Below are 24683 nucleotides of genomic sequence, written 5' to 3'. Positions count from 1 at the left end.
GAATTTCAATTTCATTACTGTTTTCATTTGTACTGTGATGTTTAATTGTTCTGAATGTTGTAAAAGGGATGATGGCAAGATTAGTTTTTGGGAAATACTGTACAAGAAAGGTTACTATTAGTGTGAGAAATTTGAGAAGATTCAACAATTAATGTTGTTTTTGACTTTACAAATACACTTGTGACTGAATGTTTACACATTTACACAAACACACTCCAGAATGTAGTGGAACATCTTCTCAGAAGAGTGAAGGTTATTACAACAGCATATGGGGACTAAATGTCGAATGGGATGTTCAGAAAACACATAGGTATTTTATGGTCATGTGTTTACAATATTGACTTTTGTCCATATAGTGTACTTTATATATATGTGTGTGTGTGTGTGTGTGTGTGTGTGTGTGTGTGTGTGTGTGTGTATATATATATATATATATATATATATATATATATATATATATATAGTTCTTAAAGTTTTTAGAATTTATTCAAGCTCTTTTTGGACTGAAAATGAGGCCAGCAGTGTTATAAAGTCTCTCATAGGCAGCAGTGAGGGGAGTGTTGAGGCTTAATAGCATTTTTAACAGAGGTGCAAAATGTAATTAGTAATGGTCATTTTAAATCAAAACGAAGTGGAGTATAAAGTACATCTATTTAATGATAAATGTAGTAGTAGAGAGTAGAGTAAAGAGTAAAAATAGAACTTTGATAGTCAGTAAAACTAGAAAGTAGCCAAATATTTCGTAAGTACAGTAACAAAGTACATTTACTCAAATACTTTAACCCAGTGGTCCCCAAAAATTTTTGCGACATGGATCGGATTAACGTAAAACAATATTTTCATGGACCGGCCTTTAAGGTGTGGCGGGTAAATACCACAAAATAAAATGATATGATCAGCATAAAAACTGGTATTTTCTAAATATAATAATAAACGTAAATCCACTGTGTTTTTTTTTTCTTCATTTTGCTCACTTGGGGGTTTGAATTTAGTGGTAATGTATTACGTGTTAGTGGCCGGAGCAGCCCCTTTAAGGAGGTAGAGGATGGAGGTAAGACATGTGACCGAGGCATCATGACATGCATCAAGAGTGAGTCATAGACAGATGTGGCGGAGAGAATCCGGTCATTTTCCAAAATAAAACATCGCTCAGAATCAGATAATAAATAAAACGAAATAATGTACGTTTTGTATTCTTTCTGTGTGGCCTGGAGGTTGGGGACCACTGCTCTACACCACTGTCTACTAGCTTATTAATAATTCCAGGCAGTGATGTTGGTTGAGGAGTACTGGGCTGCAATGTTCCAGTTCCTCCCAAAGGATTTTAGTGGGGTTGAGGTCAGGGTTCTGAGTAGGTCACTTAAGAATTTCCATACCAATCCTGGCAAACCATGTGTTCATAGGTTCTTCTAAGTTTCAGTAAGAATTGTGATGCTAATACTACACTGCACCAACTCCTTAGGAAAATCCTAAATATATGGGTGTGATTGTCTGGTTGTCCACAAACTTTTGGCTGTATAGTATATAAGCCTTTGGACACTTTGTCAGCACTTCGTGTGAATTTTGGTTTCAGCAGTTTCTTGGCTTCAGCTACATCTAAACTCTATATTATGTTTATAATATTCTGAAAAATATTTGTTTACTCTCGTCTTTTCTGTCCTTGCACCAGCTGAGCCCAAATGTGGCATTTACTGTTGCTAATCCTGGCACTCAGCCACCCTAAACATCACGGTATATATAACACGTGTCGTAAAACTCGCCTTGAAGCGATGATGTTTTACTTTTGCCATATAACACACCCCTTCCCAAAACTGCATCTGAGTTCATTCCAGTGCTCAATTAAACATAGACGTGACTCACCATTAGCCAAATATACACACACATACATACATGTTTTACTAGCTTATTGCTAACCCTAAGAGACACAACATGATTATGTTGTGATGTGTAATGGAAAAGCTTTTTATTCGTACATGTAGGAATGCAAGCTAATGCTGTTAATCATTACTGCTTCTAGTAAACTGTGTGATTTACCATCATGCCTAAAGAGTTAAAATAGCACACAAGTGGCTGAAATCTCAAGAACAACTAATCTGATTGGCAAAGAATGCGAAAAAAAAAAAACAGGAAAATGGACCTAAAGATAGACTGCAAGTGTCTGACTTCAAGTCTATCAACTGACAGCAGCAAATTTCTCTTAGGTACATACTAGATATGCACAATATGGACAAAAGTATTGGAACACCAACTTCTCCAGCCATTTGTGGTTCTTCCCCAAACTGTTACCCAAACGTTAAAGGCACACAATTGTATTGGACGTCTAAATTTAAAAAAATTCTTTCGGCTTTTCCATTAGGGGTCACCACAGCGGATCATCCGCATGTTTGATTTGGCACGCTTAGATTTTTACGCTGGATGCCCTTCCTAACGCAACTCTCCCCATTTATCCGGGCCTGGGACCGGCACTAAGAGTGGCCGGGGTTAGTTCCTTAGATTTGTTGCTAATTGAATGAACAAATTTACTGCCAGCATCAGGACAAAGGAAGAATTGCAACCCATTGGCCTTCGAGCCACCCATCACACATTCTAACAGAGAAACCAGAGGGTAACAATTGTTTACTTAATGTATTTAGCAAACTAGGTCCTGCTCAGATTAGATAGATAGATAGATAGATAGATAGATAGATAGATAGATAGATAGATAGATAGATAGATAGATAGATAGATAGATAGATAGACAGACAGACAGACAGACAGACAGACAGACAGACTATATTAGTGCAAGATGTGTGTAAGGCACAAACTGTGTGGAGAATGTAAGCTATACAAATGTAAATGTACTGTGTTCAGTGTTTATACTAATGATATATGAGATATGAGGATAAAACATGAAAATGTAAGATCATTTCTGATTTTTGAGATAACTAGCCTGCTTCTGGATCTCTTCTTTATCTAACCTGATCTCTGTAACAGAATGTAATTTTCACGCTGTGACATGAACTCTCACCGGTTTCAAGAAAATACTTATTCAAGAAATATCCCATTGAGAAATGGTTTGGTTGCAGTTCCTCACAGTAAAAGTATTAAGAGAAATTAAATGTCTTGCAGCATTAAATGGAATTTGTAGCAGCAGTGAAAAACAGATGGTAGAAAAGACAGACTACAATAATAGTTATAAAGGTTATTGCACAGGTAACTAACTATTATTATTGCACTGTGATTAATGCACATGATTGTCCAAGGTATCAACAATATATAAGTATGGCATGAAAATATATACATATAACTATACCTACATTCGCTATATTGTATAACATCTTTATTGTGGAGCAGCTGTTTAACCCTCAGTGGGAGGAGATATTTAGTTTAATGGCTGCAGGCAGAAATGATCTCCTGTGGCGCTTTGTGGTGCATCACGGTTGTATGAATCTGTTACTCAACCTACTGTTTAGACTGACTAGTGTTTGATGTAGTGGATGGGAGGAATTGTCCAAGATGGAATGGACAGCATCCTCCTTTCAGACACTATCGTCAGAGAGTCCAGCTCTTCCCCAACAACATCGCTGACAACATCTCAGCCTGAAAACATCCTTGTGCTGAGATGTTGAAGGATCTCTGCCTCCTCAAAAAATAGAGGCGGCTCTGTCCCTTCCTGTAGAGTACCTCATTGTTTTTGGTCCATTCTAGTTTATTGTCTATGTAAACCCCAAGGTATTTGTAGTCCTCCACCATTTCCACACCAAATGCCATGAATGAAGACAGGAGTCACAGGTGCCTTCCTTTTCTCAAGTCCACAACCAGCTTCCTTGTCTTGGCCAAATTGAGTTGTAGAAAGTTGGGCGTGCATGTGTATCACAATCAATGGATAAAATTCTCTCTTTAAGTTCTAATAAAATGACAGGAAATGGCATACAGGAAAATAGGATCTCCAATCATTTTAATTATCTCATACTCTTTCACTTTGAACCAGCCTTGAGGTGATTTGATCTGCCTTAGCTGGGTAGATTTCCTTAACCATAGGTAACAGGTGATCATCTGCATAGAGAGAGAGAGAGGGAGAGAGAGAGAGATAAAGAATGCTTCAGGCTCAAGGCTCTTTACATATACACTTATTACAAATTATTAAAAGTAAGTGGAGATGAAACATGGAGCAATGAAACACAAGTCATAATGTGTGTGTGTGTGTGTGTGTGTGTGTGTGTGTGTGTGTGTGTGTGTGTGTGTTGCTATAAGTATGAGACTCACATGGCATTGGTACAGTGTTGCTCGATCCTCTGTCTGAGTGTAAACGTGTCAGTCTGGTCCTGAGTCTGTAACACAGATTAACACACAACCATTAACACGCTTCATTCCGTCCTATTTCCTTCCATTTATCCTCACAGCTAGAAGTTAGATACGCCTTATCTGCAATATTGAACTGCCCCTTTGGAAGCACTGGTATGGTCTTCACCTGATTGTCCTCTATCCTCTGCACATTACGACGACGTTTTTCTCTCTGGTGTGCCACGTCTATGGAGACTTTCTTTTGGCCCAACATCTGGCCATTTAGCTCGCTTTTCGCTTGCATGGCTTCCTCAGAAGATGAAAATCGCACAAAGCCAAATCCTCTGGAGCGGCCGTTATTAGTTATGATCTGTAGGAGACCGAGAGGGGACACATTGGGACTGGCTGCACATAAACTCCAGAGATATTAAGAGGAAATGGACACTGGTTATTAGATTTAAAAAATAATAATAATTAGAGATTATTAGTGACCTTTGCTTTGGTGACTGTTCCAAATTTGGAGAACTCCATTCGCAGCCACTCAACATTTATAGTCTTATCCAGGTTCTTCACACAGAGGTCCACAATCTCTTTCTGGAGAAGAGAAGGCAAAGTCAGCATGCTGTATGTATACAGTGCCTTTCGAAAGTATTCGGCCCCCTTGAACTTTGCGACCTTTTGCCCCATTTTAGGCTTCAAACATAAAGATATGAAACTGTAATTTTTTGTGAAGAATTAACAACAAGTGGGACACAATCATGAAGTGGAACGAAATTTATTGGATATTTCAAACTTTTTTAACAAATAAAAAACTGAAGAATTGGGCCTGCAAAATTATTCAGCCCCTTTCAGTGCGGCAAACTCTCTCCAGAAGTTCAGTGAGGATCTCTGAATGATCCGATGTTGACCTAAATGACTAATGATGATAAATAGAATCCACCTGTGTGTAATCAAGTCTCCGTATAAATGCACCTGCACTGTGATAGTCTCAGAGGTCCGTTTAAAGTGCAGAGAGCATCATGAAGAACAAGGAACACACCAGGCAGGTCCGAGATACTGTTGTGGAGAAGTTTAAAGCTGGATTTGGATACAAAAAGATTTCCCAAGCTTTAAACATCCCAAGGAGCACTGTGCAAGCGATAATATTGAAATGGAAGGAGTATCAGACCACTGCAAATCTACCAAGACCTGGCCGTCCCTCTAAACTTTCAGCTCATACAAGGAGAAGACTGATCAGAGATGCAGCCAAGAGGCCCATGATCACTCTGGATGAACTGCAGAGATCTACAGCTGAGGTGGGAGACTCTGTCCATAGGACAACAATCAGTCGTATACTGCACAAATCTGGCCTTTATGGAAGAGTGGCAAGAAGAAAGCCATTTCTTAAAGATATCCATAAAAAGTGTCGTTTAAAGTTTGCCACAAGCCACCTGGGAGACACACCAAACATGTGGAAGAAGGTGCTCTGGTCAGATGAAACCAAAATCGAACTTTTTGGCAACAATGCAAAACGTTATGTTTGGCGTAAAAGCAACACAGCTCATCACCCTGAACACACCATCCCCACTGTCAAACATGGTGGTGGCAGCATCATGGTTTGGGCCTGCTTTTCTTCAGCAGGGACAGGGAAGATGGTTAAAATTGATGGGACGATGGATGGAGCCAAATACAGGACCATTCTGGAAGAAAACCTGATATAGTCTGCAAAAAACCTGAGACTGAGACGGAGATTTGTCTTCCAACAAGACAATGATCCAAAACATAAAGCAAAATCTACAATGGAATGGTTCTCAAATAAACATACCCAGGTGTTAGAATGGCCAAGTCAAAGTCCAGACCTGAATCCAATCGAGAATCTGTGGAAAGAACTGAAAACTGCTGTTCACAAATACTCTCCATCCAACCTCACTGAGCTCGAGCTGTTTTGCAAGGAGGAATGGGCAAAAAGTTCAGTCTCTCGATGTGCAAAACTGATAGAGACATACCCCAAGCGACTTACAGCTGTAATCGCAGCAAAAGGTGGCGCTACAAAGTATTAACTTAAGGGGGCTGAATAATTTTGCACGCCCAATTTTTCAGTTTTTTATTTGTTAAAGTTTGAAATATCCAATAAATTTCATTCCACTTCATGATTGTGTCCCACTTGTTGTTGATTCTTCACAAAAAAATACAGTTTTGTATCTTTATGTTTGAAGCCTGAAATGTGGCAAAAGGTCACAAAGTTCAAGGGGGCCGAATACTTTCGCAGGGCACTGTAAGTGTGTGTGTGTGTGTGTGTGTGTGTGTGTGTGTGTGTGTGTGTGTAAGACCTGTAAGCGGCCGTTCGCCTCAGCCTGGCGCTCCTCAAGGGACTTGAAGTGTTCGATGAGCCTGCAACACAACAGAGACACTGCTCTTAGACACTGCTGTTTGTCTTTATGCCTAACCAACAAAATGACCTCCTGATATTGACAGAAACACCCCCAATATGACCAAAAACACCCTTTCTATCGAAAGCTTACACTTTATTGTCGTTGAAGTATTTGCCATTGAGCCTCTCCTTTGCCAAATTCGCCGCTTCTTGAGACTCAAACTGGACACAACCGTACCCTTTTGTCCCTGTCTTATAGGCGACAACCTTCAGGAAAGACACGTCATGTTAACACACACAATTTATATCAAACAGATCTAATACAGGACGTTAGTATTTAAAAAAAAACATGCTAATCATGCTATACCGATGTTATTCAAACAAACACATTCGAAACAAAGCTCAAACCTTGCATGACAGGATTTTCCCAAAACACGAAAAGAGGTCGTAAACGGCCATGCTGTCAATTGTCTCCATGTCCAAGTTTTTGATGAATAAGCTTGTGTCGTTATTCATAGGCATGATGGAATCCCTCTGACACTGCATGACTTTCATCGGTTGCCCCATAAGGAGCTCACTATTAAGTGTTGCCAACGCTCGCTCAGCTGTGGGAACGAAATTCATTACAGATAATTTAATTCAATAAAAAAAAAGCCTGGTCAGATTCAGAATTATTGGCACCCTTGGTAAAGATGGGTAATAAAAAGGGGTTTGGTAGTTGGGTTGGGTTTTTTAAATGAATCTCATCTTTGACTGAAATATTGATTCAAAGGAAAGAAATAACTCATAGAATGTAATTAAACAGTAACATAATACAATATAAATAAATTACACCTGCAGCACTGACTAGGCTGTAAACTATATAAAATGCAGTAATATTGTATGGAGTTTTGTATGATTTGAATTACCATCGAATTGGTTGTAAAAGTTGACATATGCATGGCCATGTGAAGTGTCGGTGTTCCAGTCTCTGCAGACCCAGATGGAGTGAACATCACCAGCATGGCTGAATATATCTTTCAGCATGGACTCTGTCACTTCGGGGTGTAGATCACCCACGTACAGTGTTGAAAGACAGAAATTCATCCCACCTAAAAAAAATATTTTAAAAGATTTAACTCTCTGTAGTGAAGAAAAAAAATCAGTATGATGAGACTAAACTTTAAAATAATTTTTTTTTCTCATAAATCAGAAACACTAAGTGTGAAACTTTGTGTGAAAGTGTGAAAGGCTACTTACTAGTGTATAATGAACCAAAGTAAAACAGACAAGATAATAATCACTCTTATTCACTGCCAGTCACTGCTTCTCTGGACTATTGTGTCCGTTCACAGCGGTGGTTATCGATAAACTGATGAGAATGCAGGCGTCCATGGTTAAATAGAGGCACATTTACATAGCTCTTTGTTACATCACAGTCTACCATATGCATCACCGCTCACATGACTCCCAACACACTGGCAGCACCTACACACTCGGAAGAATAATTGTAATACAAAAAAAGCTTGGAATATGAATATAGTGTTTGTTACGATGAAATTAAATTCAGGATGTGTTCGGGACAGATAAAATGTTTTTAGCGAGTTCTGTTTATCAGAAAAGTTTGCGGTTTGTACGTTAACTCGCAAAACTTTAAATATTATTATAATTATGATAATTTTTTAAATTATTATTATTATTATTATTATTATTACTACTAGTAGTAGTAGTAGTGTTTTATTACATTTCACGAGGTTTTCGTCATGTTTTTCATCACCAAGATACTAGCGGTTTATGGGAGGGGGCGCGTCCGTGTGGGCGGGGCTTACTGCCATGTGGGCGGGGCTTATTGACGATAGAGAGATATATATATATATTGAATGCGTATAATAATGAGTAATGATTATTTAATTATGGTTTACAAATAAATAAGGGATATTTATTGGAAAATTAGCCTTTTCGTTAATACGGAAGCGAAAGAAAGGCTAATTTCCCAATAACGTTTCCTTCCCTATTTTCGTGCCCTACATAGAGTTAGTAATAAAGGTTTGTACGTCCTAACTAGTGCACTCTAGAATAAAGTCGGGCGCCGATTGGATCGCCGCCCGAACTCTTTATTATCCTGTGAACGCTTGTTGTGGCTCGGTCAACTCCAGCGCCTCTTTCCCCAAATATTCATAAACCCTTTGGGAATTGTTTTTTTTTCATTAGAGGTAATTTTCTATATTTCTTTACGTTTATTCGTTGCCCTTCCGAGCTCCAGGAGCAAACCAAAGAGCCGAAGCTAATCAGCATGACTAGCTAGCTTGGATTTCTAACCCCGAACTAGCTATCATCAGTTGTGTTTTTGTGTGTTACTGAATTAAAAAGTATTTGTACTTGTATAATATGTATATTTTCGGTAATTATACATTAATAAGATGCGGAAATAGCATCGTTTGCTAGCTGGAATCCTGCTCATGTTATATGGCTGAGAGTATGTGAGTATATCCATAGACCGGAAGTGGTTTTGGTGTCACATGAAAGTATGGAGACGTAAAACATGTATTTATAGTTTTTTCAATGTTTTTGAATCAAACCCAAGTTTGAGCTGGGAGATAATAGTTTCTTAAAGAATGTAAAAAATTAGGGAAAATTCAAGTTCAAATTGTATTATCCTTTATGTCCAGATGTGTATCTGCTTACTGAGTTGTGTACTGCTGAATAACTTGTTCCGGGTTATTGGATCAAGTTCAAGTTTGTTTTTATTGTGCTTTTCACAAATGAATATGGTCTCAAAGCAGCTTCAGAGAACTTAGGAATTAAAGTGTATGATGTGTGTTTATCCCTGATGAGGCCTGGGAGCAACTGTGGAAAGTAAAAAAAAAAAAAAACTCCCTTAGATGTTCTCAGGAAGAAACCTTGAGAGGAACCAGACTCAAAAGTGAAACCCACCTCATATCAAGAGTGTGATTATAGTCTTTAAAACAATACAAAACACCAGCGTGTGTGTTATTTATGAGTAATGTCCTTTCTACATATTTTGTCTTATAATTGACTTTGTGAAACCAAGTGCTACTTTGCAACTTTATAAAATAGCTCAACATTTGAGATCATCACAGATCCAACACCAGGTCATTGACCTTTAAGTCACCTGTCTGCTCCTGAAACGTAATCTCTGATCCTGGAGGGTTGTTTTGGAGTTTTTACAGCCTCGTAGGGGGCGAGGAATGGCTTTGGTGTAGAGTTCAGTGCTGTAAAATGTTTATTACTTCTCCGTTTCTTTCCCTGTTTTGGCAGGACCCATGCGGCGCTCGAAGCGGATGCGCTGTCCCGATGGACGGTGGACAAATGAGTGGAGCTGTGAGGAGAAGGAGGAGGGGGAGGAAGAAGACAGGAGTGTGGAGACTCGCAAGCGCCCGAAGTGGGATTCGCGGAGCGTTGAGAGAGACAGGAGACCAGGACGATTCCATCACTACAGAACATACGAAAGGTACTTCAAGCACGTTCTGTACGCAAGATCTTGTTTTTTGGCAGAAGTGGGATTTTCATTGGACACTTTGGACTGATTTGGAAGGAGTCGTGTGTCTGTGTGTGGTGTTTCGACATAGAAAAACCTTGAATCTCATCAAGCCTCACAGTGTCTTTAGTGTCAGTAGTTGGTGGAAAGAATCTTCAGAGTCTACAAACTATTTGTTCCTCTCTTTCCCTGAAGATTCCTAAAGACATTGACTGTATGTTTGGGGTCATTATTCTGTTGCAGAATAAATTTGGAGCCAATCAGACGCCTGATTTCGATCAAGTCTACAAATTGTGCGGTTGTAAGAATCGAAAGCCAAAGTGTGGTCTTAATTGTTTAAATGATGAACACAAAACAATTATACAGTCAGCCCCTGACCTATGAGCACCCTGCTTATACATTTTCAAACAAAGAAAATCGAAATATATTAAAGAAAACATCAAAATCCGCGCGCTATGCAGATTTGACAACGCTGCAAACAGGGAGAAGAAGAAGAAGATTGCCTGGCAGGCATGCATTGTGGGACCGAGAGCAATACTATCTTTCTAATACTAGTCCTTGTTGTGAGAAGACTCTTTCCATACAGTGTGTTGTGATTTTTAGTGTTTGCTAATTTCTTACCATGGCAGAGAAACGCATCAGTAGTTGTAGTATAATTATATACATCCTTTTTAATATTGATTTATCTCGGGGTTCCTCGGAACGCATCATAGAGTCTCACTCTTCTCGACAAATAATCGACTTACTATCTATTACGTAAGTCGGGGGCTACCTGTATGTAAATCCTGCTGGTCATGGTGCCCCACCTGTCATGTTTTTATTGTCCACTAGAGGGGCGCGCCGCACAAATTTAAAAAACCACTGGACTAAGGATATGTCCACATGAATACGTTTTGATTAGAAAAAAAACGTAAATATATCTGGAAAAAAAATTTGGTTGGTCCTTTTCTCTCTGTTTTGATCTTCTGTCCACACTGAGACTGCGATTTTAGTGGACAAAAATGTAGCTTTTTGTCTCCAAAGTGGATACATTTTAAAACGCTGTTTTTTGCATCGTAGTGTGGCCGTGACGTTTTGAAGAGTCTGGAAGTAAATAAATTGCAGCCGTAAATGACGCAGGTCGAAACGTCTTGCGTTTTAAAACGAAAGTGTGAGCGTGGCACGTTTTTAGATGAAAACGCAGTTTTCAAATTTAGCCAGATAAGTGTAGAGGTAGCCTTAGACACTTGAACTGTACCATGTATAAATATACACACACAAATGTTCTTCTGGCTCTGTTATCCTAAGCTGTTGGATAATTTTGAAGCATTTTTAAAAACGCTATAAAGAACGGTGTCTTAAATTCACCTGTTGGTTTAAGAATTCGCTGACCAGAAAATCGTCTGGACAGATGACTTTTCCTCAGTAACATTACAAGCTGCATTTTTTTGGCTCGTTAACTTTCTGAGAGCTAAAAAAAATGGAGAGGATATGACTCTAGACAGCTGTTGTAGCTTTAGTCGTAAGAGGAACCAACCGGGCTCTTGGACATTCCACAAAGTCAAATTTGACTAAATGCTGTCCGTCTGTATTTAATAAATTATAAAAAAAAAAAAAATAGAAAATCGTAACACATCTGGACATGGTGAAATAATAATCCGAATAACTTCTGCGTCACATCGCCACCTCGTCTCTGACCGCTCTTCCTGTTGTGTGCACTTATTTATAGCCTGTTAACGAGGAAAAAGTTTACAGCTATGCTTGTCGTCTTCCATCGTGTGTGTCTTCAGCCTTGTTTTAACGCCAAATAATTTGGAGCCTGAATTAACTGGTGTTAACAGTACAGAGAATCTCGAGCGAGCGTTCGTATGCTGCTAATTATTTCCCCAGAGTGAAATATTATCCTCGGCTTGGATTTTATATTTCGATACCGAGGCACGACGCGAAATACTTCAAGCAAATGTAATTGGTCCCTGATGCTTTAAACAGAAACCGAAGGCCGTGCCTGTTTCAATCGGATCGGAAACATCTTGCAGAATAAGATTTCTCAATGTTCTGGCTACAGTTTGATCAGTGTGTTGGTGGTAACACTGCTAATATATGGAGGTGGTAGCAAAGTGGTTGGTCAGAAGGTTGTGTTTGTGGACATTTGTGTTTATCAGCCATAAGGGTGTTTGTAAAGTCAGGGACTGATGTAGGTGAGGTGAGGAGGCCTGGGCAGTCGGTGTTTGCACTTATCCCAGTTCAGTGGGGTTGCGATCAGAGTTCTATAGCAGGAGAACTTCCAAGTAGTTTCTTTCGATTTTGAAAAGCAAACCAAATACAAGCCGAGTGCATTAGAATACAGTGTAATTTCTGATGCCATATCAGCCGCTGAGGCATCTTGTTTAAGGCTGTACCGTTTACAACACTGACAGGTCAAAACATGGCTTTCCTCATGCTATGTGTGTAAAAGGGGAGGAGTGCACATTCCCACAGGAGGTGTCTCTCTAAGGCTTGCTCTAAGTTTAGCCACCGTTGAAGATCGCTTCCTTCTGGAAAGACACTTAATGCTTTTCTGACGCCAGGCAGGGCAGGGCAGGATGGCACATTCTTCACCCGCTCGCTGAAAGAAGTAATTAATTGCCCAAAACCGAAAGGCGCTCGCTTATGTTTTGTGGTTTGAGACAATCACAAGAGAGGTGCTCTGTCACCAACACCCCCGTCCCGCCTCCCCACACACACGCACGCACACGCACACACACGCGATGGCGACTTTGCTGATCGACCGGAAGAAGGTACTGCGGGTTTTACGTTATATGCCTGACCATGGATGTTTCCACAGGTGCAGAAAAAGCAGCAGGGGGCTGGAGTTCACAGAGCGCAGGGCGCCGGAGCCCAGGCCGAAGCCACGGGGCCATGAGAAGAGAGCAAGCGATCGGGCCGTTCCTGAGAAAGAGCAGGACGGAGACGGGCATTGGCACCACTACAGCAAATCCTTGGCTCGGTGCGAGAGCAGAGAACAGCAGCACCACAGCGGCCACTCGCACTCGGTAAACACTCATTCACTCGTTCTCTTGGCTCTCGCCGGGTTTTGATACAGCGAGCGCTTAGGGAAGGTCACCTTGGTCTGTTGTGAATGTAGTTCAGATTTGGAAAAAAATGTTAATGCTTTCATGTACATTTTTTTTTGGAAAAGAAAAAAAAAAATCAGCTCATCTATTGCTTTTGGGGAACTGATTATAAATATAACGTGTATTGAAATGATCCAGTGTCTGTTATTATATTACCTCCACGTCTCTTGTCTGAAAATGTTATTGCCATGTTTTTCTCTGTAACACGCACTATGTTGGCCCTGTGCCGTTTTCTCGGGACTGAATTTGAAATCGCTGCCGCCCCCTGCCTTCGCCGTGACCTGCTGCGGGCTTCCGAACGCGTCCCATTCCCTCCCTCACCTTCACCAACCCGTCCTTGCCGAATGAATGCATGGCACATTCGGGCCTGGTGTATGATGATGATGGTGACGATGACGCCGGTGTCCATGAACGTCAATCCCCTCCCCCGATCCTCTCCCGTTCCAGAAAAGTCATCGAAGGAAAAGAACCAGGAGTTTTGAGGATGATGAAGAGGGTCACCTGATCTATCACAATGGACAAGTTCTAAGAGCAAGATGTACAGAACACGTATCTTTCTCTGTCTGTTCTGTGTCTAGTGTTTGGGTGATGGGTAGGGGTAACGTTTTTTTTTTTTTAAGGGTAATGTTGTAGAGCTTACATATGAGGCATCATGCTGGGTGTTTAAACAATCCTCAGGGTATAAACTGTAACAAGTTTTTTTTAAGGCATACACTTCAAGATTTTTAGATTCGTTTCCTCCTCGACTTCTAAAATGTTTTAAAAATTAATTTTAAGTTGTCTGTTTAATGAGAATCATTTCCCCAACTCTACTGTAGGGATTTCTTTATTTTAAGCCAGTGCCTTATTATTTAAGGCTTTTTATACACCGATCAGGCATGGCATTATGACATTATAACATTATGAGCGGTGAAGAGAACCACACTGATTATCTCTTCATCATGGCTCCTGTTAGCGGGTGGATATATTCATTATGCAGCAAGAGAACATTTAGTTCTCAAAATTGATGTTCGAAGAAGGAAAAAGGGGCGTAAGGATTTGAGCGAGTTTGACAAATTGTGACGTCTAGACGTCTGGGTCAGAGCATCTCCAAAACTACAGCTCTTGTGGTATGTTCCTGGTTTGCAGTGGTCAGAATCTATTAAAAGTGCTCCAAGGAAGGAACAGTGGTGAACCGGCGACAGGGTCACGGGCGGTCGAGGCTCATTAATGCATAATGGGAGCGAAGGCTGGGCCGTGTGGTCCGATCCAACAGACGAGCTCCTGTAGCTCAAACTGCTCAAGAAGTTCATGCCGTTAATGATTGATTAGTCAGAACTGTTTTACTCTTTCAGCAGCAAAAAGGGGACCAACACTATGTCAGGTGGTCATAATGTTATGCCTGATCAGTGTATAATCTGTGCACCATTATGACAATTATACAAAAAAAAATCTCAACTTTCCCCATTTCCCTCGAATCTAAAGCCATGTAGTGTATGCCCTGCTTTGCTAGACCTTCTTAAACTTTTTTCCCCCTCCATAGTTTCTGTTAGCGCTGCTGACTACGTTGTCTGTGCCCTCATATTATTATTATTTTTTTTTTTAAGATGAGATTGTGAGCACTCTCGGTGAAGGAGCTTTTGGAAAAGTAGTGGAGTGTATCGACAACACAGAGTAAGCGCTATCTCACTCTCTCTCTCTCTCACACACACACACACACACACACACACACACACAACATATGATCATCCATACAAGTGGCGCTAGCATGAAAACGTGCTCTGTGTTTCATCTCTTCTCGCTGTTTGGCAGAGACGGTATGAGGGTGGCCCTAAAGATTATCAAAAATCAGGCGCGCTATCGTGAGGCAGCTCTTATCGAAGTCGAGGTGCTGAAACAGATGAAGGCGTTGGACTGTGAAAACCGGCTGTAAGATGTTTACTAGGTGTTGTTTTATTAAAAAAAAAAAAAAGTTTTGTAATCAAATACAATGTATATTTATTATTATTAAAATTTTTTATGTATTTCTTTATCTATAGTGCATGTGTGCGGATGCTGGACTGGTTTGACCTTCACGGTCACATCTGCATCGTGTTTGAGCTGCTAGGACTGAGCACGTATGACTTCCTGAAGGCGAACGATTACATGCCCTTTACTGTTGACCAGATCAGACACATGGCAGATCAGATCTTCAGAGCTGTACACTGTGAGTCGGGGCCACCATTTTGTATATGACAATTTCGGTGTTTGCAGTCAAAACAATACATACAGATAACGTTTTATATGTATTGTTCTTTCTTCTGTAGTAATTACATCATGATAAAATACAACCATGCAGTAGAGTGTAGATCCACTTGGTAAAATATGACTCCAGAAAAAGTAAAAGTGTCCATTTAAACTTTCAGTTGAGTAAAAGTACAAAAGTATTTGCCTTCAAATGTACTAAAGTATCCAAAGTACTATGATTTTTTTTACGGCTATATTGTTTCATTTTTATCACAATACTCTTTACTTAATCAACTCAGTTTATGTGAAAAGACTCGAATGTGACTCTCAGCACACTGATCTGTTAATAAAATGATATTAATGACTCACACTGATTGATTTCTATTACAATTATCATGAGCCTAAAAAAAGTTCGAGTGGTGAGTTCGAGTCTGGAGTTTCTTTCATCATTTATTCCTCTCTAAATGTTCTGCTTGCTGTTAAACTGATGCTGAACTGTATGTTGGTGATAAGTAGATACACCAAGCACCAATCAAAAGTTCAAAACAGAGCACGTGCTCGACCCTGATTGGTGGCTCGCTGCGTGTTTGAACAGTTAGGTTTTGATCCTCATAAATAAAAAGAAACGACTGATTTGAGTAAAAATAAGATGTTTGACTTGGAAATGTGAAGTTCCAGTAAAAGTCTCGCCAAATGGAAACACTTCAGTAAAGTGCAAATACGTGAAAAAGCTATATTTACTGTTCACCACTGGTTACTAATAAATTATAATCTATAATAATGTCACATACATTCTGTTCTCTTTTAGTTCTTCATCAGAATAAACTCACACACACCGACTTGAAACCTGAAAACATTCTATTCGTGGATTCAGACTGTGATATTGAATACAATGCCAAGTTGGTGAGTGAAGCTGCGAGGCCGTACACCTTTTTAAACATTCGCACCTCCATGAATTAGGATCGACGTCTAAAGTGTTCTTTTATACAGAAACGGGAGGAGAGGACTCCGAAGAACCTCGACGTGAAGGTCGTGGACTTTGGCAATGCTACGTATGACCATGAGCACCATACTTCAGTGGTGTCTACACGTCACTACAGAGCACCTGAAGTCGTCTTGGGTAAGAGGCTCCTTCTGTTACTGAAGAGCATCAACACAAATGTTGAATCGGAGTCTCTTTTTTTTTTTTTTTTTTTTTATTTTTTTTTTTTTTTTTTTATTTACACATAGTTGTCTTTAATTGCAGAGCTGGGCTGGAATCAGGCATGTGACGTTTGGAGTTTGGGCTGTATTCTGATTGAGTACTATCTGGGTTTAACACTTTTTCAGGTAAGTGATCGAATAAAAATCTTCTGCAGAGCTGATCCTGAAGTTTACCTCTGCTGCACAGTGCAAGCTCTTTTTTGTTTATTATTTATTTGTACCTATTTTTCTTATAGACTCATGATAGCAGGGAGCATCTCGCCATGATGGAGAGGGTTCTAGGACCAATACCAGCACACATGCTCCAGCAAACAAGGTGGAGTGCATTGTTGTCGAGCTGCATGTTTGTTGGTGATGTAACAAGCCAAAGCTCCAGCTTTCACTAGAGATACATTTCATCGCATTATGAACCAACGACCTTCTCAAAACGAGGCCAAACTATATTTTACTTCAAAATATGTGATGCTGATACTTTCATCATTTCAGGAACTATAGCGTTTTACATTTTTGCTATTTAGCAGATGCTTTTATCCAGAACGACGTACATGAGCACATGTCTCAACACTGGTTCAATTGGTTGCAAACTTAAGATACCATCATCCTAAAACTCTGTTGGAAGGAATTATTTAATAAATTTTTTTTTTTAACATAAAGACATGAAACAAACAGGTTCTAGTGCTCCTTTAAAAGTTTGAGGAAGAGGTCGGTCTTCACACATCGTATGAAAATGGGCATTGACTCAGTTGTTCGGACATCCAGCAGAGGTCCGGTCCACCACCTCGGAGCCAGAACAGAAGAGTCGTGATGTATACCTACGTCTTGCCCTGAAAGTCAGAGGGAGCAGTCGAGCCGTGTTAGAATCAGCTTGAGAGAGTGAAAAGAACACAAGTCCCCAATCACCAGGCCGCACAAAACCAGTTTATTTTATTGAAATTTGATTGGCCTTACTAATATACGTATAACATGATATAATTACAAATTTATTATTAATGAAATCATGTAATACGTATATTAGTAATATGATATGCGTGTTATTGTGTATAGTTATGCGCCCCATCCCTGGCCTGTTTAAAAAATCGTTTTTTCCGTGAAACCTTTTCTGTGGTGCAAAAAAAAAAAAAGTTCACTGGCTTGTAAGCAGAGCATTTGATGGCGTGTCTAATTATTATACTGTGTGTGAATAGAAGATAAAATGTGGACAGTTTTGAGCAAAAGAAGTCACGAGCATAGCTGAAATCCCCTATTCTTTTTATATATGTGTTTAAGATTTCAGTATCCACCTGTTTATGGATGTGTATTTTTCTTTGAGGAACTTGTATTCTTCAATCTATGGGTTGAGGGGAAATATGACGATTTGAATTCTCCCTGAATCACATGATCCGATTTCCACCCTGTAAAACAGGAAGCTGTTTGTGCAGTAATCCTAAAGCTTGGGTACATATTGAACTGTGCGTGTCGGTTATAGGAAACGCCACTACGTTCATCATGGCAAGCTGGACTGGGACGAGTGCAGCTCATCAGGCAGATACGTGAGGAAGCACTGCAAGCCTCTCAAGGTACCTCTACCTCAAAATTCTGTAGCGTTTATTGAGTAATGCTTTGTGAATAAAAGCGTAGAAGTTGTTAAGCATGACTACTTTTTCCAGCAATACATGTCCTCCAAGAGCTGGGAGCACGAGCAGTTTTTCGACCTGCTCCAGAAGATGATGGAGTATGACGTGTCCAAGCGCATCACCCTGGAGGAGGCCATCAAACACCCGTTTTTCACACCGCTTAGGAAAGAGAGTGAAAAGTGAACCTCTGATTGCCTTTTTCACGCTTTTACACCTCCCACGGAGACTCCTGCTGACTGTATCAGTCTGCTGCACTGGAGCAATAAGCCGAAGATAAAGCTTTAGGTGATAATAAAATGATGGTGCTTCGTCTTTGCTCTGTATTGATCAGTGATCTGAGAATTTACAGATGACCGAACAAGACTGTTGCATAATTCTGGTTGCTTAATGTACATATTTATTTTTCTGATTTCATGGTGGAAAAAAATGTGTTGGAATTTTTGTGTTAATTAAACTTGAATACATTTTCAGATAATCACTGTGATGTGTTTTTTTTTTTTTTTTTTTTATTATTATTAACAAAAAGGATGTAGTATTCACTTTTAACATTTTTCTCTTCATTTAATTACTTTCATTTCTCCATTCCCAGTTCCTCAACCTCCGCTACATCTCAGCTACATTTAAAAAATATATATAATTTTTTATTTGGATTTTTTTCAGAACAGTGTTGAATGTGAATTGTGTATATATTTGTAACTGGTTACATCTTTGCTGTACACTTTGTTAGTTAATTTGGAGAGGTTCTGTATGGCATGGGGAATGAAAGATGTCCTGCAGGTGGCGCTACATTTCCACGATGCATCAATTTGGCAGCAAGATTTAATCTTTGTGCTGTTTATGATGCAATAATTTGAACACATCATCACGTAATCAATCTCACCGTGTAACAATCCAGATTAGTTAGAATTCAATCTTTTTAATAAGGAGCCAATCATTTTGCAAGAACCTGAGTAAAAGTCGTCTATTATTCCTTTAATTTATTTTTTATAATAAACATCAGGAGTGCCAAAATTTGATACCTGTTTAGAAGTTATGATATATATTCGGGTAATGTTGTAAATATATACCCTATTTCTATTTATTCAACTACAGCATTTATTTCCAATTGTTATATGACTCAGCTTTTTTTTTTTTTTTTACTTTCCACAAGCAGTAAATTATTCTTCTCTAATTTTAGCACGGGTGCTGGTACAGTGTCTCAGATGTTTCTTTTCGGCATATGTTCATACTAAAAATAACACCTATCCGGATTTGTGCACTTTCTAGCCTGCCTCCTGAACAACTAGTAGATATATAACTAGAAGTGTGTTTGAGGCTGGTATGCATATGTATTTCTAGGATTTATATAATAAATTAGAAAAAAGAAGGTAAAGCACACCAAAAATCCTTGAATGGCAAAACTGGCAGATCCTGCTGTCCAGCAGTATTGTTGAATATATGCGCTTGTAAATAATATTGTAATTATTAAAGCTAATAAAGGTTCTGTCCATTGAAATCTAGGTTTATTTTTGGAACCAAAAGACTGCTGGGGACATTTTTAAGTGTCCTGACACAAAACATTTTTCAAATGACTTTGTGTTTAAGCTGCTATAATCATTATTTGGTAATTATTTAAATAATTACTAAATGACATCTAAAACTCAACCTAATAAAAGAACATCTGCCAACATAAAGTAGGATCAATCAGTATCTTTGCCTTGAACATAATTATATAAATATACAGGGGAGATTGAGGGCAGTTGAAACATTATCACTTGCTGTAATCGTCATCCAGCTACATGTTTATTACAATCAGTGTTAATCACATGTCTTAATCACATGTCTGAAAATTTTCTGGGATGGATGGATGGATGGATGGATGGATGGATGGATGAATGGATTGATTGATTCACCCCAGAGGGAAAATCACATGACAACAGCACTGGATGGATGATTGGTTGGATGGATAGACAAATAAACAAATGGATGAACTGATTGATCAATCACTTTATTTATCCCAGTGGGAAGATCATGTATTACAGCTTCACAAGATGGATGATTAGATGGACAGATGTTTGGATGGATAAATGGATGGGTGGAAATACAAACGGACAGATGGATGAAGGATCTATCGATTGATCCCTTTATTCATCCCAGAGGGAAAATCTGTTTTTACAGCAACACAGAATGGATGGCTGGAGGGATGGAGGGATGGATGAATAATGGATAGATAGATAAATATAAGATGAATATTGTATAAGTAGACAGATGATGGATGGATGGATCAGTTGGAATCGAATTACAGTGCTTTATGTATATACAGTTTTTGCAGAAGTATTTAAGTGTATAAAGAAGAAACAGATACAGTGTGTACAGAACAGCGAGTCATATGAATCTAATTCTTATCATCAGAGGAAAATGTTGAATTATGTACATGTTAGTTGTAGGAAGAATAACTGATAGTTGGCAATCTTGAGTTGGTTCATGAGTACATAAGTAAGTCAGAATCCAGGATGGCTGACAGTATAGGGGTCAGTGTTACTAATCCCATTCTTCCTAAAAAATAATCCTGGCACATCATTAAAGTTGTTAGTGAATTCAGTGTCACATTGTATTTTTGTGTCACCACCAAAGAGGGTACAACCGCCATCATGCTGCATCCAGAATCTTCTAGGGTACAAGAAGGACATGCACCAATGTTCTTCTCTGTCTTTGTTCCATATTAGTGGAATGAACTCTCCCAGTCTGTCTCCAAACAACAACTAAAGACCTTCCTCCTCCTCGGGTACTTCATTAGCATTTTAGCAACAGGGTTTGTAGACTGAAGATACTCAGACCTAATGAAGCAGTATGAGGACGTGTTTAATGAGAGGGACCTCAAAGCACTTCCGAAAGTCGTTCTGGATAAGGCCATCTGCCAAAAGCTGTAGATGTAAAATGTCAGCAGTTGACCCCACACCATGATACACCCGATCGCACAGCAGACACATGGCTGGCTAACATTCCGGTCCTTTTTTATTTCTTTGTCTGTGCATATTTTCTGAAATTAACCTGAAATTAAGATTTGTTTATAATGGAGATCTAACAGTATTAGTCGTTTCAAGAAACCAGAGCTTTTTTTTTAACAACTTTTCGTCACACTACGAGGTGGTATCAAAAGTTTAAAAATTAGTTTTGTAACAAGTCAAGTCAAGTTTATTTGTATAGCGCTTTTCACAACAGACATTGGCTCAAAGCAGCTTTACAGAATTTAACAGTTAAGGTGAACGGTGTGAATTTATCCCTGATGAGCAGCCATGGTGACTATAGCAAGGAAAAACTCCCTTAGATGTTATGAGGAAGAAACCTTGAGAGGAACCAGACTCAAAAGAGGAACCTCATCCTCATTTGGGTGACATCAAGAGTGTGATTATAGTCTTTAAACAATACAGAACACTGGAGAGTGAGAACTAACATGAGCACTGGAATGTAAGATTATGAGTGATGTTCTTTCTACAGTCTTATACAGTCTTTGAACGTTATGGAACCAAGAGCTACTGAGCAACTCATAAAATAGCTCAACATTTGAGATCATCACAGATCCAACACCAGCTTCTCCATGCCAGAGACTTTAAGAGGTCAAAGAGGTCCAGTGTCCAAACTCCACCTGAAGTGGGATCCAATTGGCACTGGTACGTCTCTAGATGGGATGTTTGCGGGGTCGGCATCTACTTCTTTAAAGGTCCATAATCTTCATGAGGTGGGACGTGACTGGGGCTGGCGCGTTTGCATGTTAGTCAACTACACGCCTGAAAGTAATAATTCATCCTCTTTATTTCAATGACATTTTGTCCTGAGGTGATATAACTGCAAAGAGACAAGATGTCGACTGTCGCAGTACAAAAAAAACCCTTCCTTTAATTCCTATATTCATATAATCATTTTTTTCATGATCAAATGTGTGCCTGTCCTGTGTGTTTTGTTCTGACAGAACTTCCTCATCAGATCACCTTATTTATTCATTAGCAGTGCAATAAGCAGACAGAGTTAATGTACATAAGATCCTGCAGTAGCGTCCTTAGTGACCTACAGGTGTGCTTCTTTGTGTTTATTTCCATCCAGATCGCACATGTTTTTCTTGGGCTTATAAGGAAAGAACCTGTTTTTCCACCATTGGTCATCTGATCATCAACATCCCTGATTTTCTACACAGATGTTGGCTTATGTTAAAAAAATGAAAACATACTTGACTTCTGCTACTTGCTGTATTGTCTCGTAGCACACGTAGCAGTGACCATTCCACAAATATTAAAGCCTAATCTGGATTTCTTTTTCTGTTTTAGGTTTGCCAGGAGACCGAAAGTGGAGAAAATGATTCGGATCCGAATTAATGTCGATGTAACCTCATACTCAATCCACTTAGAACAATTGAATTGCTGTCTGGAGGCAATATTTTTAGCACTAAGGAGAAATTCCTTTGAATCCTATTGATCTAATCTGAATAGCAGTGGTGTAAAGTATTTATTCTGCGGCAGAGGCGATATTTACTGTCATTTTATTTCTCCATTGAATACTATTTGTTCTTCTACTTTGTAACATGATACTGTAATTGAGTTTGTTCATTGAAGATCCCTTTTTGAAAGATTGCTTTTAAACTTGGTCCTTTATTTTAACAAACTTATTTGCTTTTTATTTCATTCTGCCATGTTGTGTCGATGGTAAATGCAGTATTGAAGTGTACAATTTGGTTTGTATGTAAAGTTTGGAAAGAAAACCTCACAAATCGACTTGAAATGTTTCTTGGTGTTGATCACTAGTGTATCTTTAAGCCTATATTCAATATGAGTCAAATTCTCAAGTACTCTTCAAATCATATACTCTAAAACTTTTACTCAGGTCATATTTCAATTGGTGATTTTGTAACTTTCAATGGAGTAAGTTTTGCAGTACTTTTTACTCAAGTATGATTTTCAAGTACTCTTTATACCTCTGCAAAAAAGTGCTTTGGACCACCTTCCAAACATTATCCTTTGGAGTGTATTGAGAATATTGCACAGTGTATTCATAAGATTTATAACAAGGCTACAGCTGACCCACTCTCCCTTATATATGGGATTATCCATAACATGTCATTAGCAGTTGTATCAGATTGACAAAATCTGGGTAGTACATTTTTCTTATCCAAAACTCAAAGACAATGACAACAAATTCAGTTTTTGTAATGTACATTAGTAAGACTTGGATCATTAGTTTTGCATCTGTAATTTATCTTCGAAATTTTGATCTAATCTTTTTTTTTTATTATTATTTCCACAAAAGTTGATAATAATAAATAATCCCTTTAAAATGTTATATATTATTACACACACACAAAAGCAAAATGTTTAGATATGTTGTATTTTGCATGAATGTAAATATTATATCCATAAACAACAACTGTTCTCCTAAATGTGAATTATTCTTAATAGAGATGAAGTCATTAAGTAAAATCCTTAATGTTCATTAATAAAAAAAAATATTGAAAATCTGTGAAGGAGAAATGATTTGCAAAATAATATCCCTGTTATGCCTTTGAAATTATGTATATATTGAAATATGTTTCCAGGTAAAGAGAAGAAACCTTTACCCCTTTCTCCCACCTGCCCTTTATCTTATATCAATATTATATCTTTATATTAAATTTGGATATTTATAAGGGTTTTTTTTCTAAATGGTGAAATCGTGCTGTTATCTTGTTGGACTTAATAATAATAATGATAATAATGAAATATAATAATAATAATAATGAACAAAACAAAAAATTTAAGCGGGGTATAACAAATAAGAAATGGGTTTACACTGGTGCAATGATGCAGTTTGAGGAACCCTGATGTGAGATCTATAAGATAGATAGATAGATAGATAGATAGATAGATAGATAGATAGATAGATAGATAGATAGATAGATAGATAGATAGATAGATAGCAGACAGACAGACAGACAGACAATTAGCAGACAAGCAGACAGACAGACAGACAGACAGACAGACAGACAGACAGACAGACAGACAGACAGACAGATAGATAGATAGATAGATAGATAGATAGATAGATAGATAGATAGATAGCAGACAGACAGACAGACAGACAATTAGCAGACAAGCAGACAGACAGACAGACAGACAGATAGATAGATAGATAGATAGATAGATAGATAGATAGATAGATAGATAGATAGATAGATAGCAGACAGACAGACAGACAATTAGCAGACAGACAGACAGACAGACAGACAGACAGACAGACAGACAGATAGATAGATAGATAGATAGATAGATAGATAGATAGATAGATAGATAGATAGATAGAAATTAGTGCATAGTGCATTACATTTCTGCATAATTTAATAAATAATGCAAGATGTATTAGTCTCTTGAAATCTACCTACATATTTGTCATCATGCTGTGGTTCAGTGCTCCGGGAATGACAGGAAGTGCGTTGCCCAAACTGTTGGCACGGGATCCCTCTGGAGCGCAGAAGT

The 24683-nt window shown here is 38.7% G+C and overlaps 2 protein-coding genes and 1 long non-coding RNA gene across 4 annotated transcripts; 1 reads left to right on the top strand and 2 right to left on the bottom strand.

Moving 5' to 3' along the window:
* Positions 1–3920: 3920 nt before the first annotated feature.
* LOC124398148 (polyadenylate-binding protein 1-like 2) lies at positions 3921–7949 on the bottom strand. The gene is made up of 9 exons (XM_046868201.1): positions 7853–7949; positions 7522–7704; positions 7022–7218; positions 6765–6880; positions 6573–6633; positions 4756–4857; positions 4451–4633; positions 4246–4310; positions 3921–4035 (listed from the first exon to the last, which is right to left on the bottom strand). The coding sequence occupies exons 2-9, from the start codon at positions 7697–7699 to the stop codon at positions 4032–4034; spliced, it is 906 nt and encodes a 301-aa protein (XP_046724157.1). The 5' UTR covers positions 7700–7704; positions 7853–7949; the 3' UTR covers positions 3921–4031.
* A 707-nt stretch (positions 7950–8656) lies between these two features.
* On the top strand, positions 8657–18679 carry clk4b (CDC-like kinase 4b). Of its 2 annotated transcripts, XM_046867899.1 has the most exons (13): positions 8657–8805; positions 9872–10064; positions 12895–13102; positions 13631–13721; positions 14770–14836; positions 14975–15091; positions 15202–15368; positions 16197–16291; positions 16379–16508; positions 16635–16717; positions 16828–16907; positions 18057–18147; positions 18238–18679. In XM_046867899.1, exons 2-13 carry the CDS (start codon positions 9877–9879, stop codon positions 18385–18387), a joined length of 1467 nt encoding a protein of 488 aa, XP_046723855.1. In that variant the 5' UTR covers positions 8657–8805; positions 9872–9876; the 3' UTR covers positions 18388–18679. The 2 variants fall into 2 exon arrangements, with proteins under 2 accessions (XP_046723855.1, XP_046723856.1); XM_046867900.1 differs by lacking the exons at positions 8657–8805; positions 9872–10064; positions 13631–13721 and having other exon boundaries at positions 12965–13102.
* LOC124397973 lies at positions 16826–24646 on the bottom strand. Its single transcript, XR_006927992.1, has 2 exons — positions 24590–24646; positions 16826–17415 (listed from the first exon to the last, which is right to left on the bottom strand). It is a non-coding gene; the product is annotated as an uncharacterized LOC124397973 (long non-coding RNA).
* Positions 24647–24683: the final 37 nt, after the last annotated feature.

This window comes from Silurus meridionalis, chromosome 15 (genome assembly GCF_014805685.1).
Source record: "Silurus meridionalis isolate SWU-2019-XX chromosome 15, ASM1480568v1, whole genome shotgun sequence".
In the NCBI taxonomy this organism is placed as follows: Eukaryota; Metazoa; Chordata; class Actinopteri; order Siluriformes; family Siluridae; genus Silurus; species Silurus meridionalis.
Note: the sequence above shows the minus strand (reverse complement) of the source record. Positions and strands in the feature narration are given on the sequence as shown.

Bases quoted from the DNA above. Each gene is read 5' to 3' on its own strand.
- LOC124398148 (XM_046868201.1), bottom strand. From the start codon at position 7,699: ATGAATTTCTGTCTTTCAACACTGTACGTGGGTGATCTACACCCCGAA. The intron at 4,858-6,572 runs GTCTTACACACA...TCTCTTCTCCAG, and splicing joins AGGCGAACGGCCGCTTACAG to AAAGAGATTGTGGACCTCTG. The intron at 4,311-4,450 runs GTGAAGACCATA...TCTGTGTTACAG, and splicing joins AGAGGATAGAGGACAATCAG to ACTCAGGACCAGACTGACAC.
- clk4b (XM_046867899.1), top strand. From the start codon at position 9,877: ATGCGGCGCTCGAAGCGGATGCGCTGTCCCGATGGACGGTGGACAAAT. The intron at 13,103-13,630 runs GTAAACACTCAT...CTCCCGTTCCAG, and splicing joins ACAGCGGCCACTCGCACTCG to AAAAGTCATCGAAGGAAAAG. The intron at 13,722-14,769 runs GTACAGAACACG...TTTTTTTTTAAG, and splicing joins ACAAGTTCTAAGAGCAAGAT to ATGAGATTGTGAGCACTCTC.